This window comes from Nerophis ophidion, linkage group LG10, assembly GCF_033978795.1.
Source record: "Nerophis ophidion isolate RoL-2023_Sa linkage group LG10, RoL_Noph_v1.0, whole genome shotgun sequence".
Classification (NCBI taxonomy): domain Eukaryota; kingdom Metazoa; phylum Chordata; class Actinopteri; order Syngnathiformes; family Syngnathidae; genus Nerophis; species Nerophis ophidion.
The window spans coordinates 2,961,471-2,979,424 of record NC_084620.1 but is presented as its reverse complement, the minus strand read 5'-3'; the positions used below and the strand labels follow the sequence as shown (position 1 = coordinate 2,979,424).

At 41.0% G+C, this 17,954-nt stretch overlaps 1 protein-coding gene across 5 annotated transcripts in view; it reads right to left on the bottom strand.

Moving 5' to 3' along the window:
• The window catches only part of ppp1r12a (protein phosphatase 1, regulatory subunit 12A), an 84,363-nt gene extending 70,867 nt beyond the window's left edge, over nucleotides 1-13,496 (bottom strand). For 4 of the 5 annotated variants that reach the window (XM_061912033.1, XM_061912031.1, XM_061912032.1 and 1 more), the window contains exon 1: nucleotides 13,140-13,496. In XM_061912033.1, coding sequence (XP_061768017.1) covers nucleotides 13,140-13,376 — 237 coding nt within the window. In that variant the 5' untranslated portion in view covers nucleotides 13,377-13,496. The remainder of the gene's footprint in view (nucleotides 1-13,139) is intronic. The other variant, XM_061912036.1, reaches the window with a different exon arrangement.
• Nucleotides 13,497-17,954: the final 4,458 nt, after the last annotated feature.

Here is a 17,954-nt window from a genome sequence, read left to right as displayed (position 1 = left end):
AATCAATCAAGTGTCTGTCTTCTTTTGTCTTTACAATAGTAAAACGTATTTATATCATTAAAGAATTCAATTATTGTAACTTTGTAGATAAATGAGGTATTAGAGAGCACTCATTTTGATTTCAAAAGCTACATCAACTGGAGATGCTGATATTTAGGACCGTTTGCAGTGGCCCCACTTGGACTGATATGTTCGGCAAAAGTTTGACTCTGCTTTAGTATACTGTCTTAGTTACTGTTTAGCCAAACATTGCGCCTCAAAACTAGTCCTTTTACATGCATATTCAGCGGACTCGAGTGCCCCAGGATGTCATCACTTGTTACAACGCTGTAGGTTTTTAAGCAACTAACACACTTGCACTTTAACTGTTTCATTTATTGTGCTTGACAGGAAAATAATCCACTGTGGGGCTAAATAAAGTTGCCAGGGAAAGAAGGTGAGAAACATTATGTAATTCAAGAACTCGCAGGAAAGAACAAAAAGGTAGTTTTTTGTGGCTTTCCCATTCTCTGTCTCCGCTCATCACAAAAAAATTTGTCTTCTGTAGGTAAATGTGGAAAAGTGAAAGTCTTTATTTATACATGTCATTCGTGATTTATTCGTATTTCACTTTTTTTTCTGCATATGAAACCACACAGTGTGGATCAAAAAACTCAATTATATTCAATTTGGATTCTTGCGATGATGATTCCATTTAGAATACATTCTCGAAACAAACCAATTCTCACAATTCTTGTTTGGTATTAGACAATAATAAAACCTTTTCAAAAGGACGTTACAAAAGCGCCTCTTTTAGCTGATGAAGCCATTTTTATGTTTAAAATGCTTAATTTAGACAATAGACAATGGTTTAAAAGGGACCTAATTTGCAAAACAAACGTTTCTTACCTATTGGTATCTGTTTTTGTGTAATTGGGATATGCACGAGTCCCAAAAATGTAAAATCAAACCTTATAGGCCTTGTGGGAATATTTAGAAAACAATCTTGCCATGATTTTTACATTTACAAACAGGGCGTTTGGAATTTGCCTGATTTGTGACGTCTTTCCCCAGTTGTGACGTGAGTGGATATCTCAATTTGGCAGAAATTTACCCGAACATTTTTGCGCGAGTCCAAAACTCTAGCCATTAAGCTCCTTTTTTTCCTCTAGCCTATTGTTGTGGGGCAGATGGGCCCATAAATGCATCCGCTGTTGCCATTTCTGATAAAAAGTTGAGTATAGTTCCAACTTATCAGTCAGTAGACTCCATATGGAAGCGCTAAAAACTACAACAAAGATAACGGGAAGAAGATGCAGTAAAGGCGGAGGCAAGTAAATAAGACCGCTGACAAAACAGCGCATCCTGAAGAAACAGGCAAAAAGCAGTTTGAAGATAGTCTGTAAAACATAACCAATGCAACATTTTGAACAAAAAAAACAACATTTCATGTTATGTAGACCACAATGAAGTGTTTTAAATGTAGAAAGAAAATATCCTTAGATGACCCATTATAAAAAAAAATCCTCTAATTGCAAACTTTCAAAAGGCAATGTTGAGAGAGTCTATATTTATTATTCCCTATCAAGTGTGTTAAATGTATTGTCAGGTGTCTGGAAGAGATGAATTGGATTAAATTGTTTTTTTATTGGATACATTGCTCCAGTTTTCATTCAGTTTTTAAAATCAAGCTTTTACAACCAAACCTCTGCTTTCTCATCTGGGCATCTTTGCCAGAAGTGCAACAAAACCCAGTGCTCATCGTGAAAATACTTTAAAGACATCAGCACGTCACCTTTAAAATATGCAATTCTCTGTAGTATTTACTAAGAAGTCACTGAGCCTGGGGGTTGCTTATGAGGCACATCATTAAGCTTCAGACCTAACACATTTCTGGTGGTTACAGGACGCTACAGGTAAGAGCAACATGTTCGTTTTGTTATAAAATACCACGCACATGTTTTGCACATCTCAGCCACTCATAAAATAGCAAAACAATACAGGATTGGATTCATGTCAAGTTGGTTATTATTAAACCACTAGTGGAGGGCAGTTAGAGTTAGCCCAGCATTATTCTGCTTCAACTGTTTATGTGGAATTAATTCAACATCCGATGACTCAGACTCTGGTGGCCCGCCTGGACAAGAGGCTCATGGACGCCTCGCCATGCGCTGCCGCATGCGCCTCGACGATTCCATGGCAACTTTCAAGAGCTTGACTCATTTCTATCTGCCGAGCTCTGCCAAAGACTCTCTCACTCTCTGCGTTCAGTCGGTTACGCAACTCCCACTCTGTACATGCAAATCCACCGACACCAGCCGCTAGCAACCTCGCAGAATCGTTGTCATGGCGACAGCTAGAGATAAAGTCTTCCAGGGACGTAACGCAGCGAGCCATTGAATCGGGTCCAACAGCGTTGGTCGGGGAGGTCGGGAAAAGGCAGTAGAGGGAAGCCGAGAGTTCAGGTGTGGGTCAGTGTGGAGATTTTCTTGGTTACCTCCACGCTAATTGGCTTGGTGGAGCTCAGTGGCGTAGTGGTATTGGGACAGGCAAGTCGGGAGGGGGGTGAAGACTTGAGGGGGAGGGGCTTAGGTGACAGCTGAGGAATGTCTGCTTGCTCGCTCTTTGCCATGGTTTCCAAATACTGTCATGTGAGGAATGCAGAGGCAGAGGCGACAGCACTCGGAATGCTGCGCTCCCGAGACCAGTTTAGCAAAGAGGGTTCAGAATATCTACAGTTCAACGGCGTTGGTCTTTCACTTTCACATCCTCTCTGCGGCGCACCTGAACCAGTGTCCTTTGCGTGGCGGAATGGAAACTGCTGGTAAAAGTAGACACGTTCTATTATCATCGATGGGTCATTCCACAGAGAGTTCTTATTGGAAATGACAGAAGGCTGGTGACTTCTGTTCAGGCCTTATACTACAAAGCGTTGCCACCGACTGAGTCATCGCCAAACTTAGCATCATCCCTTGAAACCCAGTCGGGGAGAACTTGCGGCAACTGTATTTATAACCCTGCCCCGGTCAACGGCTTTTGGGATCGCGGCTGTGTGCCCTCATGTGCTGAAATGACGCGCTCCACAACAAAGCCGGGAGTCACCAAAATGCATTGAAAAACATTCTTCCAAAAGATCCAATACGAGTCCTGTCGGCAGTCACAATACAAAAGAACACAAATTCCCGTGGTAGCACCTTAAATACACCCCCGCTGAGAGATTAGATACGCCACTAAACACACTGCAGACTCCCTTTTCCAGGGATGGTTACATTTGTGGCGCCCATCATCTAAAAAAAGGCAACATTTCTACCCAATGACTTTTGCCTTAAGAAGGAGGCAAGTCAGGTATGTAGATTTGCTATTTAAATAAAATGTTCATGCAAGAGTATGCAATCTATAAGTACATAATGACGCTCCTGAACGAGTCATGTAGGTATTGAGTAATTCAGTTGACATTCCTACATATTTATGTGTAATTTATTCATCACGTGTAACACCGCAATTTTTGCGCTAAGGTTTAATCACCTGAAAGACGAACGTCATGCATTGATTCAGCATCAAGGTAATATGATCGTGAGCTGCTCGTTAAAATACAGGTACCAGTAGGGCTGGGTGATATATCGATATACTCGATATATCGCGGGTTTGTCTCTGTGCGATATAGAAAATGACTATATCATGATATTCAAGTATACGTTCTCACGCAGTTGCTTTTAGCTGCGGGCATTACACTACAGGCTCTTCTTCACTCTTTTTTGTCTCTCCTTCTCACAGACAGCAAACGCACCTTCTTACACACGCCACATACTGTCAAGTCATACGTCACATACATATACGCCCTCGCGGAGCAGAGAGGTAGCACCGTGGGTAACGTTAGATGTGATGCTCGCGTAGCCGTGCGAGTGATAATACGATAGAAAGAAGGTGCAACTCTGGTAACAAATGAAGAAACAATTCCCAAGAAAAACAGCAGGGGCTCTATCGTCTGGTGGTGGTTTGGCTTCAAGTGGGAATATGTCAAACAGACAACTGTAATTTGTCAAGTGTGATGCTAAAGCATTGCTACAAAAAGTAGAAGCACTGCTACAAAAAGTAGAAGCACTGCTAATATGTTGCATCATTTGAAAAGTCCCCCTGCTAGAGAAGGAAGCGTGTTACTCCGCATGTCAACATCTCCATTTGGTGCCACACGCGCACAAAATCATGCGCTAAAGTGCACTTTATTTGTTTTAAACTATTGCAGTTACAAAAAGTGCACTTTAATTTAGTGTTGTTTTGATATGTCATCTTAGTGACATGCACAAAAGTGCACTAATAGCTCGTTTTAAAATGTCTGACAATTTTGCACTTTCTGTTTTGGAAATGACATGAGTGTGTATGCCACTGCTTAATAACTGTTTAAAAAATACATCCATCCATCCATTTTCTACCGCTTATTCCCTTTTTTTGGGGGTCGCTGGTGCCTATCTCAGCTACAATCAGGCGGAAGGCGGTGTACCCTGGACAAGTCGCCCTCTCATCGCAGGGCCAACACAGACAGACAGACAACATTCACACTCACATTCACACACTAGGGCCAATTTAGTGTTGCCAATCAACCTATCCCCAGGTGCATGTCTTTGGAAGTGGGAGGAAGCCGGAGTACCCGGAGGGAACCCACGCATTCACGGGGAGAACATGCAAACTCCACACAGAAAGATCCCGAGCCTGGATTTGAACCCAGGACTGCAGGACCTTCGTATTGTGAGGCAGACGCACTAACCAGTCATCCACCGTGATAAATAAATACAGATAATAAATACAGTTTTGGTCAATTGACTTAGTTGTGATTTCCTTCTCTCAATGAAAATTTAAATGCAAGGCTCGGGATCTTTCTGTGTGGAGTTTGCATTTTCTCTCCATGACAGCATGGGTTCCCTCGGCGTACTCTGGCTTCCGCATACCTCCAAAGACATGCACCTGGGGATAGGTAGATTGGCAACACTAAATTGGCCCTAGTGTGTGAATGTGAGTGTGAATGTTGTCTGTCTATCTGTATTGGCCCTGTGGTGAAGTAGCGACTTGTCCAGGGTGTAACCCGCCTTCCGCCCAATTGTAGCTGAGATAGGCACCCGCGCCCAACGCGACTCCAAAGGGAATAAGCGGTAGAAAATGGATGATGGATGGATTTGTTAATGCAGTACGAAGAAGAATGTTTTAGTGTAGAAACATAGAATCATCATACTGGTGTGATTATACGTATCAAGTTCTAATTCAAGGTTAAGACAAAATATCGATATATATATATATCGTGTATCACGACATGGCATAAAAATATCAAGATATTAAAAAAAGGCCATATCGCCCAGCCCTAGCTACTAGTGCTGTTTTGAGTGCAAAAACACAGTGTTCTGTTAAAAAACAGATAATCTGCAAGTGCTAACAGATGTGAAGACCTGTTGATGTGCAGCATCTTCAACCAAACCCTGCAAGGTCAATAAAGTGATCAATGAGAATATGACAAAAATGCATATAACTACAAATGACATCAAGTGCATATTGTAGGTAAAGCAGATTGTAATAATGTATGCAAGCAGGAATTAAATAAATAAAGTAGGGCTGGCCGATATATCGATATAAATGATATATCGCAGGTTTGCGATTATATGTTCTGACACAGCTTCTTTTAGCTGCTGGCACTATATTACTGGAGTTTCTCACTCCTCCTCGTCTCTCCTTCTGACAGATACGGAAAACAAGCCCGCCTTCTTACATACGTCACATACTCTCGCGATTCTAGCGTCATACGCTCTCGCCGACCAGAGAGGTAGCAGCATGGCTAACGTTAGCTGAGGCAAGTCGAGCGAACCGATCTTGTGACATTACAAGAGAGAGAAGGTGTGAAACTGATCACAAATGGAGGAAAAACAATAAATGCCCAAAATAAAGAGCAGGGGATCCATCATCTGGCGGTGGTTTGGCTTCAAGTGGGAAGATACTCAGCAGACAACAGCTATATGCAAAGTATGCAGCAGGAAGTGTTACTACAAAAAAGGTAGCAACACTATTAATTTGTTCTTTCATTTAAAAAGTCACCCGTGAGAGAATGAAGAGTATTTAATAAATACAGTTGTGGTCAATTGACTTAGTGGTGATTTCCCTCTCTGCATGAAAGTTTAAAAGTAGCATATGTTAATGCAGTATGAAGAAGAATGTTTTAAAGGCCTACTGAAACTCACTACTACCTTTCACGCAGTCTGATAGTTTATATATCAATGAAGAATTTTAACATTGCAACACATGCCAATTCAACCGGTTTAGTTGACTAAATTGCAATTTTAAATTTCCCGCGATGTGTCCTGTTGAAAACGTCGCGGAATGATGACGCTTATGTTGACGCGTGCTTGTGAAGTTATTGGTTGGAGCGGACATTTTATCCCAGCACCACTCACGGCTAAAGGTCGTCTGCTTTAATCACGTAATTACACAGTATTTTGGACATCTGTGTTGCTGAATCTTTTGAAATTCAATTAATAATGGAGACTATAAAGAAGAATGCTGTTGGTGGAAAGCGGTGGATTGCAGCTGCTTTCAGCAACCAAAACACAGCCAATGTTTCTTTGTTTGTTATGAAGCTTTAATATGGAACAGAGCGGTCAAGCGAACATGTTTCTCTACCACATGTCAACCGGCAGGTTTCGGTAAGAAAATTGCAGTAATAAGTCGGCTCTTACCGGAGACATGAGCGGAGCTTGCGTCTTCCTGCAGCAGCTGTCAAAGAGGCAGCTGCGACTTTCTTGGCTCCTCCGTGGCTTCCATCAGTGACACTGGCGGTCACCACACCCCTCCGACTTTCAGGTATGACTTTATAATCTCACTAAAACACTAGTAACTTAATAAGCAGATAAGGGATTTTCCAGAATTATCCCAGTAAATGTGTCTAATAACATCTGAATCACTCCCAATGCTGTCGCCTTTTTTATTTTTTTATTTATAGTGCTTCACTCTAACGTGCCTCATCCACGAATCTTTCATCCTCGCTCAAATTCATGGGGAAATTGACGCTTTCTCGGTCCGAATCGCTCTTGCTGCTGGTGGCCATGTTTGTAAACAATGTGAGGATGTGAGGAGCTCCACAACCCGTGACGTCACGCGCACATCGTCTGCTACTTCCAGTACAGGCAAGGCTTTTTCATTAGCGACCAAAAGATGTTAACTGTATCGTCGATGTTCTCTACTAAATCCTTTCAGCATAAATATGGCAACATCGCGAAATTATCAAGTATGACACATAGAATGGACCTGCTATCCCAGTTGAAATGAGGAAATCTCATTTCAGTAGGCCTTTAATGTAGACACATAGAATCATCATACTGCTGTGATTATATGCATCAAGTGTTCATTCAAGGCTAAGGAAAAATATTGTAACATATATCGTATATCGCAATATGGCATAGAAATATTGCGATATTAATAAAAGCTAACATCACCCAGCCCTATTGATTGATTGATACTTTTATTTAGGACTGGGCGATATATCAATACATACGATATATCGCGCGTTTGTCTGTGCGATATAGAAAATGACTATATCGTAATATTCGAGTATACGTTCTCACGCAGGACTTTTACCTGCGAGCGTACACTTCAGGCTCTCCTCGCGCTTTCCTGTGTCTTCTCACAGACAAGCAGGCGCATATTCTTACATATGTCAAACTGTCACGTCACACGTCACATAAAAACCCTCGCCCAGCAGAGAGGTAGCGGCGTGGCTAACGTTAGCTGCGTAGCCGTACGAGAGAAAGATGGTGCGGATCTGGTAACAAATGAATGAAGACTTAAATCCCAATAAAAACAGCAGGGTTTCCATCGTCTGGCGGTGGTTCGGCTTCGAGTGAGAATATGTCCAGACAGACAACCGTAATTTGTCAAGTGTGGGGAGAAAAAGCGTTGCTATAAAAAGTAGCATTACTGCAAATATGTAGCATCATTTGTAAAGTCACTCGCTAGAGAATTTCATTACCTTAGTAACCTACCACATAGTGAAGGACGAATACTATTTGATTTCCTATTATGCAGCTCATTTTTATTTGACTCTTAAAATGTCTCTGACAATCTTGCAATTTATGTTTTGGAAATGACTTGAATGTTTGTGGCATTGCTTAATAACTTTAATAAATACACTTTTGGTCAATTGACTTAGTTGTGATTTCCCTCTCTGCATGAAAGTTCAAAAGTAGCATATATGAATGCAGTATGAAGAAGAATGTTTTAATGTAGACACATAGAATCATCATACTGCTGTGATTATATGCATCAAGTGTTCATTCAAAGCCAAGGCAAAATATCGTAATATATACCGTATATCGCGATATGGCCTAAAAATATCGCAATATTAAAAAAAGGCAATATCGCCCAGCCCTACTTTTATTAGTAGATTGCACAGTTCAGTAAATATTCCGTACATTTGACCACTAAATGGTAACACCCAAATAAGTTTTTCAACTTGATTAAGTCGGGGTCCACTTTAATCAATTCATGGTCAAATAAAGTAACTAAATAAAAATGTTTTGCACATCAGTGAAGCTGTTATCAGACTCTCCCAAACACCCAACTGGCATACTTGGAAAATCACTCAAAGTGTAAAAACAAGAAATGTTATCATGTTTAGTAGGGGTGTGGGGAAAAAATTGATTCGAATACGAATCGAATTAGTTGTGCGATTCAGAATCTATTCTCATTTTTAAAAAATTCTATTTTTTTTTTATCAATCAGACAAACCACTACACTGCAATACCATAACAATGCAATCCAATTCCAAAACCAAACCTGACCCAGCAACACTCAGAACTGCAATAAACAGAGCAATTGGGAGGAGACACAAACACGACACAGAACAAACCAAAAGTAGTGAAACAAAAATGATTATCAACAACAGTATCAATATTAGTTATAATTTCAGCATAGCAGTGATTAAAAATCCCTCATTGACATTATCATTAGACATTAATAAAAAATAAAAAAGAACAATAGTGTCACCGGGGCTTACACTTGCATCGCATCTCATAAGCTTGACAGTGTTGTAATCACAACACCAATGGCCGCAATTTGCAAAATGCGCAACCGCATTATGCAAATTAAATGTCAAATCAAATCAAATGTTTATTGGATTCATCACTATACAGTGTACATCAACGACTAAACTACTGACTAAACTACTACCACAACTTGGTTTACTATTTATAAAATATGATAATGTAGGGTTACCTGGAACTTGAAATACGCCACCCGGTCTGAATCTACACTTCCCTCGCCAAACACCTTTGTTTCCCAACTCTCACGCTTGGATAAATGGCCTTGATGCCATCTACGCAGTGTTGGGAGACTGTTTTGCTGTTAGATCGCGTCCAAATTTGCAAAGTGCGCGAGATTGGTGAAATGCTTACAACAACTGGACACTGTGTCCAATGTTTTCACAAAGCTAAAATAAGTCACATTTTTGGTTCGTTTAATAGTTGTTGTAAGCACAATAACAATGGGCGCAAACCACATTTTGCAAACTTAATGTCAAATCAAATCAAATGTTTATTGGATTCATCGCTATACAGTGTACATCCACGACTAAACTACTGACTAAACTTGGTTTACTATTTATAAAATATAATAATGTAGGGTTACCTGGAACTTGAAATAGGCCACCCGGCCTGAATCCACACTTCCCTCGCCAAACACCTTCGTTTCCCAACCCTCATGCTTGGATAAATGGCCTCGATGCCATCTACGCAGTGTTGGGAGACTGTTTTGCTGTTAGATCGTGCCCAAATGTGCAAAGTGCGCCAAGATGGGTGAAATGCTTACAACAGGACAGTGTCCAATGTTTTCAAAAAGATAAAATAAGTCATATTTTTGGTTCATTTAATGGTTGTTGTAAGCACAATACCAATGGGCGCAATTTGCAAAATGCGCAACCACATTTTGCAAACTTAATGTCAAATCAAATCAAATATTTATTGGATTCATCACTATACAGTGTACATCCACGACTAAACTACTACCACAACTTGGTTTACGATTTATAAAATATAATAATGTAGGGTTACCTGGAACTTGAAATAGGCCACCCGGCCTGAATCCACACTTCCCTCGCCAAACACCTTCCTTTCTCAACCCTCATGCTTAGATAAATAGGCCTTGATGCCATCTACGCAGTGCTGGGAGACTGTTTTGCTGTTAGATCGCGTCCAAATTTGCAAAGTGCGCAAGATTGGTAAAATGCTAACAGGACACTGTGTCCAATGTTTTCACAAAGTTAAAATAAGTCATATTTTAGGCTCGTTTAATAGTTGTGGTAAGCACAATACCAATGGGTGCAATTTGCAAAATGCGCAACCGCATTTTGCAAATTTAATGTCAAAGTCAAATCAAATCAAATGTTTATTGGATTCGTCACTATACAGTGTACATCCACGACTAAACTACTACCACAACTAGGTTTACTATTTATATTATATAATAATGTAGGGTTACCTGGAACTTGAAATAGGCCACCCGGCCTGAACCTATATTTCACTCACCAAACAACTTCATTTCCCAACCCTTGGGCTTGGATAAATAGGCCTTGGTGCCATCTACGCAGTGTTGGGAGACTGTTTTGCTGTTAGATTGCGTCGAAATTTGCAAAGTGAAATGCTTTGCAAATTGGTGAAATGCTTACAACAAATGGACACTGTGTCCAATGTTTTCACAAAGATAAAATAAGTCATATTTTTGGTTCGTTTAATAGTTAAAACAAATTTACATTATTTCAATCAGTTGATAAAACATTGTCCTTTACAATTATAAAAGCTTTTTTTTTTTAAATCTACTACTCTGCTAGCATGTCAGCAGACTGGGGTAGATCCTGCTGAAATCCTGTGTATTGAATGAATACAGAAACGTTTTGAATCGGAAAAATAAAGTTTTTAAATCGAGAATCGCGTTGAATCGTAAAAAAATCGATTTATAATCGAATCGCGACCCCAAGTATCGATTTAATGTTTAGACCAGGGGTGTCAAACGTAAGGCCTGCGGGCCGGTTCAGGCCCGCGAAAAGGTTTTATCCGGCCCGCGGGATGAGTTTGCTAAGTATACAAATTAACCTAAAATTTTTGAATGAAAGAAACAGCTCTTCTACATGTGTCTATTGGATGTTGCACTAGCAATTCTTTGTTTCTCTGAATGATGGTACATATATACAAAATAAACCACATGATGTTAAGTACATCAATCGAGGAAAATGATCAAACTGTACATGGCATACTGTAATTTGATTTGGATATTTTTTTATCTTGACAGATTGAAAATGAACAGCATTGAGTTCACTGATGAACATCATCACATCATTCAGAAAATACTATTAACCGAGGTTGATTGGCAACACTAAATTGGCCCTAGTGCAGCGTTTCTCAAAGTGTGGGGCGGGCCCAACCTGTGGGGAATAGAGACATGACAGGTGGGGCGCGAGGAACGGGAGGGAATTTCACTTAAAAAAACATTTTTATTATTCTATTCTTGCGGCGGCAATGACCAAGAAGAACGCGGAGTTGGAATATAATTACAACACTTTATGTACATATTTATATCAGATTTACATATATATATAATATGTAACTACAAGCTGCATTCACAGACAGAGTCCCATTGCTTTTATGAGTGGTCAAGCGAGTCAAAAGCCGAAAACATTTTTTATTTGTGGCGGCCGTAATTCTTTCGTGGCGAGCCGCCACAAATAAATGAATGTGTGGGAAACCCTGACTTGAATTTTACTTGATGTTCAATAAATTTGAAAATGTTAAGCTTGGCATTAGCGTTCTGTTGTGGCGATGGGGGCAGGTGGGGCTTGAAAACTCCCCCTTGTCCAAAGTGGGGGATGACAAAAAAAAGTTTGAGAACTACTGCCCTAGTGTGTGAATGTGAGTGTTGTCTGTCTATCTGTGTTGGCCCTGCGATGAGATGGCGACTTGTCCAGAGTGTACACCGCCTTCCGCCCGATTGTAGCTGCCCGCAACCCCAAAAGGGAAGAAGCGGTAGAAAATGGATGGATACTATTAACCGCAACATGTAAGTGTAAAAAAACAACAACAACATTTTGATTTGTACATTTTCAGAATGTGATTCTTCTATTTTTAAACACAAAAAACAATCTGAAGGTGTCTTTATTTTTAAGTTATCGTGCAGGGATTTTACAAGTCCGGCCTACTTATGCTTCGACTAAGCATAAGAATGCAATGAGTAAATAGTGACATTCGTCAGCCCAAAGAGCTGCCATTTCATCATTGCACCGCGAGCACGGCGGCTAGCGGCGGGGGGAACGCTGACATGTCCGTCAAAATGAACACAAACTTCACAGTTCGCACAACACACGACTTCCAATGACGAAGCCCTGCAAAGACAAAATGACTGCACCGTTATAGCTACTCCCACTAAAGCCTCGTTTGTGCATCGATGGAGGCTAACTGGAGCACCATCCACAATGCTAACGTAGCATTAGCATTATTTTTTTTTTACTCGCTAACGGTGCACATTAGTGATTTATTAATAAATTGGCGTGCAAGGTTGAATAAAAACACAAAGAATCATGTGGTTGCCACACAACACAAGCTAATAACGTGTATGTCCAACTAGCGTGGCTAACTACTAGCACTGCAATGGAGGATTTATCAACAAACCGACTTTAGCCGCCAGCTAGCACGTAACTTTCCCATTTTAATGACGCGCCACAAACCCACCGCCATTGCCAAAGTCGCACGGCCGACTAACGGCGACGAATAACCGACAACACGCCGCTGGGGAGCTGCAGCGTTACAGCAATTAGACGGCGCCCCGACAAATAACCGACAACACACCGCTGGGGAGCTGCAGCGTTACAGCAATTAGACGGCGCCCGCCGACGCCGTGTATAGCCTGGTGTTGACGGCCATGAAGTCGCCCCCCCTGCACGCAAAAAAGGCACCGAGCCGTTAACTTTGCCGCTGGTTGTGTGCACACAAGAAAGTGATCATTTGGGTTGATTGATTAATATCCGGATAGAGGGAGGAAGTAGTGCTAAAGTAGGTAAACAAGGGGAGAATGGCTTCCACTTGACAGGTGTTGAAGGGCCATTTGAGCTCCAACAGGCGGCCTTGCACACCGGGAGGACTCACCTGGTGGAGGGCGGTCAGCCCGTCGACGTTGGCGTAGTTGATGTCGGCGCCGCGGTCGAGCATTCGGAGCACCTCCTCGGTGTCGCCGCTGGAGCAGGCGGCCAGGAACACGGCGCCGTCGTCGAACTTCACCTTCGTCTTCTTCTTCTTCAGGATCGGCGGCTCCAGGTCCGTCTCGGAGCCCAGCCACCGCTTCAGCTGCTCGTTCCTCTTCTGCTTGGCGTCCGCCATCTTCATCCCCCTCCTGTCTCGGGCTTCTTATCTTTCTCCGAGAGAGGATATACTTTATAGTGGCACTATCCCACGGCGCACTGGGGCGTGGGAAGGAGGAGAAGGAGGGGAACGACGGAGGAAGGGGCGGGGGGGAGGAGGGGGGGTGCAAACTCGTCACCGCGAGAATAACGCGTCTGGATTGTTGGCAGCATGTCTCGCGAGATCTCCGGCGGAGAAGCTGCAGTGTGACGTCACCATCAATGGAGAGAGAGAGAGAGAGAGAGAGTGAGCGAGGTAATCCCTCATAGACACCAAATAAGACGACAGCGCTTGGAAATATTACGTAACACCAGTAGGCAGCGTCAATACGTATAGTCGGGTACCGTATTTCCTTGAATTGCCGCCTGGGCGCAAATTAATTTAAAACCTCTGCTCACTCCTGGCTTACCAAAGGCATGCGGTAAAAGTAAGCATGCGCTAATCATTTTTGAAACTTCTTCTCACTCCTGCACTTACCAAAGGCATGCGGTAAAAGTAAGCATGCGCTAACTATTTTTAAAACTTCTTCTCACTCCTGCACTTACCAAAGGCATGCAGTAAAAATTTGAGTGTGATGTAAGCCTGGACCTTAAATCCTACTGAATAGCTCTTAATCTTCTTCCCTTTATGAAATTTAAAATTACCGGTATTGAAATCAGCCTCCTCCATTTTGAAAATGATGACAGGGGAAGAGTCGCTCGTGACATCACGAGTTTGACCAGGCGGTAATACTAAGCATGCGCTAATTATTTTAAAACTTCTTCTCACTCCTGCACTTACCAAAGGCATGCAGTAAAAAATTGAGTGTGATGTAAGCCTGGACCTTAAATCCTACTGAATAGCTCTTAATATTCTCCCCTTTATGAAATTTCAAATTACCGGTATTAAAATCAGCCTCTTCCATTTTGAAAATGATGACAGGGGAAGTGTCGCTCGTGACATCACGAGTTTGACCCGGCGGTAATACTAAACATGCGCTAATTATTTTAAAACTTCTTCTCACTCCTGCACTTATAGTCGGGTACCGTATTTCCTTGAATTGCCGCCTGGGCGCAAATTAATTTAAAACCTCTTCTCACTCCTGCACTTACCAAAGGCATGCGGTAAAAGTAAGCATGCGCTAACTATTTTTAAAACTTCTTCTCACTCCTGCACTTACCAAAGGCATGCAGTAAAAATTTGAGTGTGATGTAAGCCTGGACCTTAAATCCTACTGAATAGCTCTTAATCTTCTTCCCTTTATGAAATTTCAAATTACCGGTATTGAAATCAACCTCCTCCATTTTGAAAATGATGACAGAGGAAGAGTCGCTCGTGACATCACGAGTTTGACCAGGCGGTAATACTAAACATGCGCTAATTATTTTAAAACTTCTTCTCACTCCTGCACTTATAGTCGGGTACCGTATTTCCTTGAATTGCCGCCTGGGCGCAAATTAATTTAAAACCTCTTCTCACTCCTGGCTTACCAAAGGCATGCGTTAAAAGTAAGCATGCGCTAATTATTTTTAAAACTTCTTCTCACTCCTGCACTTACCAAAGGCATGCAGTAAAAATTTGAGTGTGATGTAAGCCTTGACCTTAAATCCTACTGAATAGCTCTTAATCTTCTCCCCTTTATGAAATTTCAAATTACCGGTATTAAAATCAGCCTCTTCCATTTTGAAAATGATGACAGGGGAAGTGTCGCTCGTGACATCACAAGTTTGACCAGGCGGTAATACTAAGCATGCGCTAATTATTTTAAAACTTCTTCTCACTCCTGGACTTACCAAAGGCATGCAGTAAAATTTTGAGTGTGATGTAAGCTTGGACCTTAAATCCTACTGAATAGCTCTAAATCTTCTTCCCTTTATGAAATGTCAAATTACCGGTATTAAAATCAGCCTCCTCCATTTTGAAAATGATGACAGGGGAAGAGTCGCTCGTGACGTCATGAGTTTGACCAGGCGGTAATACTAAACATGTGCTAATTATTTTGCAAAGAGAGTTTGACCCGGCAGTAATTCAAGGCAGGCGCATACTATATGCCCTGCGGCAATTCAAGGAAATACGGTATTAATATTCCATGCATGCATTTTTCTATATTCTATATTTTAGGAGTGTGCTGGAGCATATGTGGATTTTTCCCTCGTATTTTTCCATTGTCTAAATCAGTGGTTCTCAAATGGGGGTACGCGTACCCCTGGGGGTACTTGAAGGTATGCCAAGGGGTACGTGAGATTTTAAAAAAATAATTCTAAAAATAGTAACAATTCAAAAATCCTTTATATATATATATATATATATATATATATATATATATATATATATATATATATATATATATATATATATATATATATATATATATATATATACATTTTCTACCGCTTATTCCCTTTTGGGGTGGCGGGGGGCGCTGGCGCCTATCTCAGCTAGTATCGGGCGGAAGGCGTCGTACACCCTGGACAAGTCGCCACCTCATCACAGGGCCAACACAGATAGACAGACAACATTCACACTCACATTCACACACTAGGGACCATTTAGTGTTGCCAATCAACCTATCCCCAGGTGCATGTCTTTGGAGGTGGGAGGAAGCCGGAGTACCCGGAGGGAACCCACGCAGTCACGGGGAGAACATGCAAACTCCACACAGAAAGATCCCGAGCCTGGGATTTAACCCCGGACTGGAGGACCTTTGTATTGTGAGGCAGACGCACTAACCCCTCTTCCACCGTGAAGCCCCCTTTATAAATATATTTATTGAAGAATACTTCAACAAAATATGAATGCAAGTTCATAAACTGTGAAAAGAAATGCAATAATGCAATATTCAGTGTTGACAGCCAGATTTTTTGTGGACATGTTCCATAAATATTGATGGTAAAGATTTCTTTTTTGTGAATAAATGTTTAGAATTAAAGTCCTACTGAAAGCCACTACTAGCGACCACGCAGTCTGATAGTTTATATATCAATGATGAAATATTAACATTGCAACACATGACAATACGGCCGCTTTAGTTTACTAAATTGCAATTTCAAATTTCCCACGGAGTTTCTTTTTGAAAACAACGCGTATGATGACGCGTGTTTATGATGTCTCGGGTTGGAGGGGACATATTAGCCCAGCACCACACACGGCTAAAAGTCGTCTCTTTTCATCACATAATTACACAGTAATTTGGACATCTGTGTTGCTGAATCTTTTGCAATTTGTTCAATTAATAATGGAGACTATAAAGAATAATGCTGTTGGTGGAAAGCGGTGGATTGCAGCTGCCTTTAGCACCGAAACACAGCCGGTGTTTCTTTGTTTGTTGTGAAGCTTTAACACAGAGCGGTCAAGCGAACATGTGTCTCTACGTCGACCAGCAAGTTTTTGGATGGGAAAATTGTGATATTAAGTCAGCTCTTACCGGAGACTTCAGTGGATTATGCGACTTCCTCCTGCAGCTCAAAATGGCAGCTGGGATCTTGGCTCCTCCATTGGCTTCTCTGAGAGACACTGGCGTTCACCGCAGCAATCCGACTTTCAGGTATCCAATCCAATCCACTTTATTTATATAGCACATTTAAACAACAATAACGTTTCCAAAGTGCTGCACAGCCGTGTTAAAAACAATTGTAAAAAAATATATATATAAAACCAATAAAAACAATATAAAAACAAATATGATTAAAAACTATTTTAAAGGGTAAAATCAATTAAAACAGTAAAATAGAAATCAAAGTGTATAAAAAACAAAACATGACTTTACAATCTCACTAAAACACTATTAAAACAATAAGCAGATAAGGAAACTTCAAGAATGATCCTAGTAAATGTGTCTAATCACATCTGAAACGGTCCCACTGCCGCCGCCTGGAGCCGTCGCTTTGTTGTTGTTTTTTTGTGCTTCACTCTAACTTTCCTCATCCACAAATCTTTCATCCTCGCTTAAATTAATGGGGAAATTGTGGCTTTCTCGGTCCGAATAGCTCTTTCTGCTGGAGGCTCACATTATAAACAATGTGAGGATCCCTCACACCGGTGACGTCACGCTCACATCGTCTGCTACTTCCGGTACAGGCAAGGCTTTTTTACTGGTGACCGAAAATTGCAAACTTTATCATCGATGTTCTCTACTAAATCCTTTCAGCAAAAATATGGCAATATCGCGAAATGATCAAGTATGACACATAGAATGGAGCTGCTATCCCTGTTTAAATAAGAAAATCTCCTTTCAGTAGGCCTTCAAATTCATGAATCCAGATGGATCTCTATTACAATCCCCAAAGAGGACACTTTAAGTTGATGATTACTTCTATGTGTAGAAAACTTTATTTATAATCGAATCACTTGTTTATTTTTCAACAAGTTTTTAGTTATTTGTATATCTTTTTTTCCAAATAGTTCAAGAAAGACCACTACAGATGAGCAATATTTTGCACTGTTATACAATTTAATAAATCAGAAATTGATGACATAGTGCTGTATTTTACTTCTTATCTCTTTTTTTCAACCAACAAAGCTTTGCTCTGATTAGGGGGTACTTGAATTAAAAAAATGTTCACAGGAAAAAAGGTTGAGAACCAC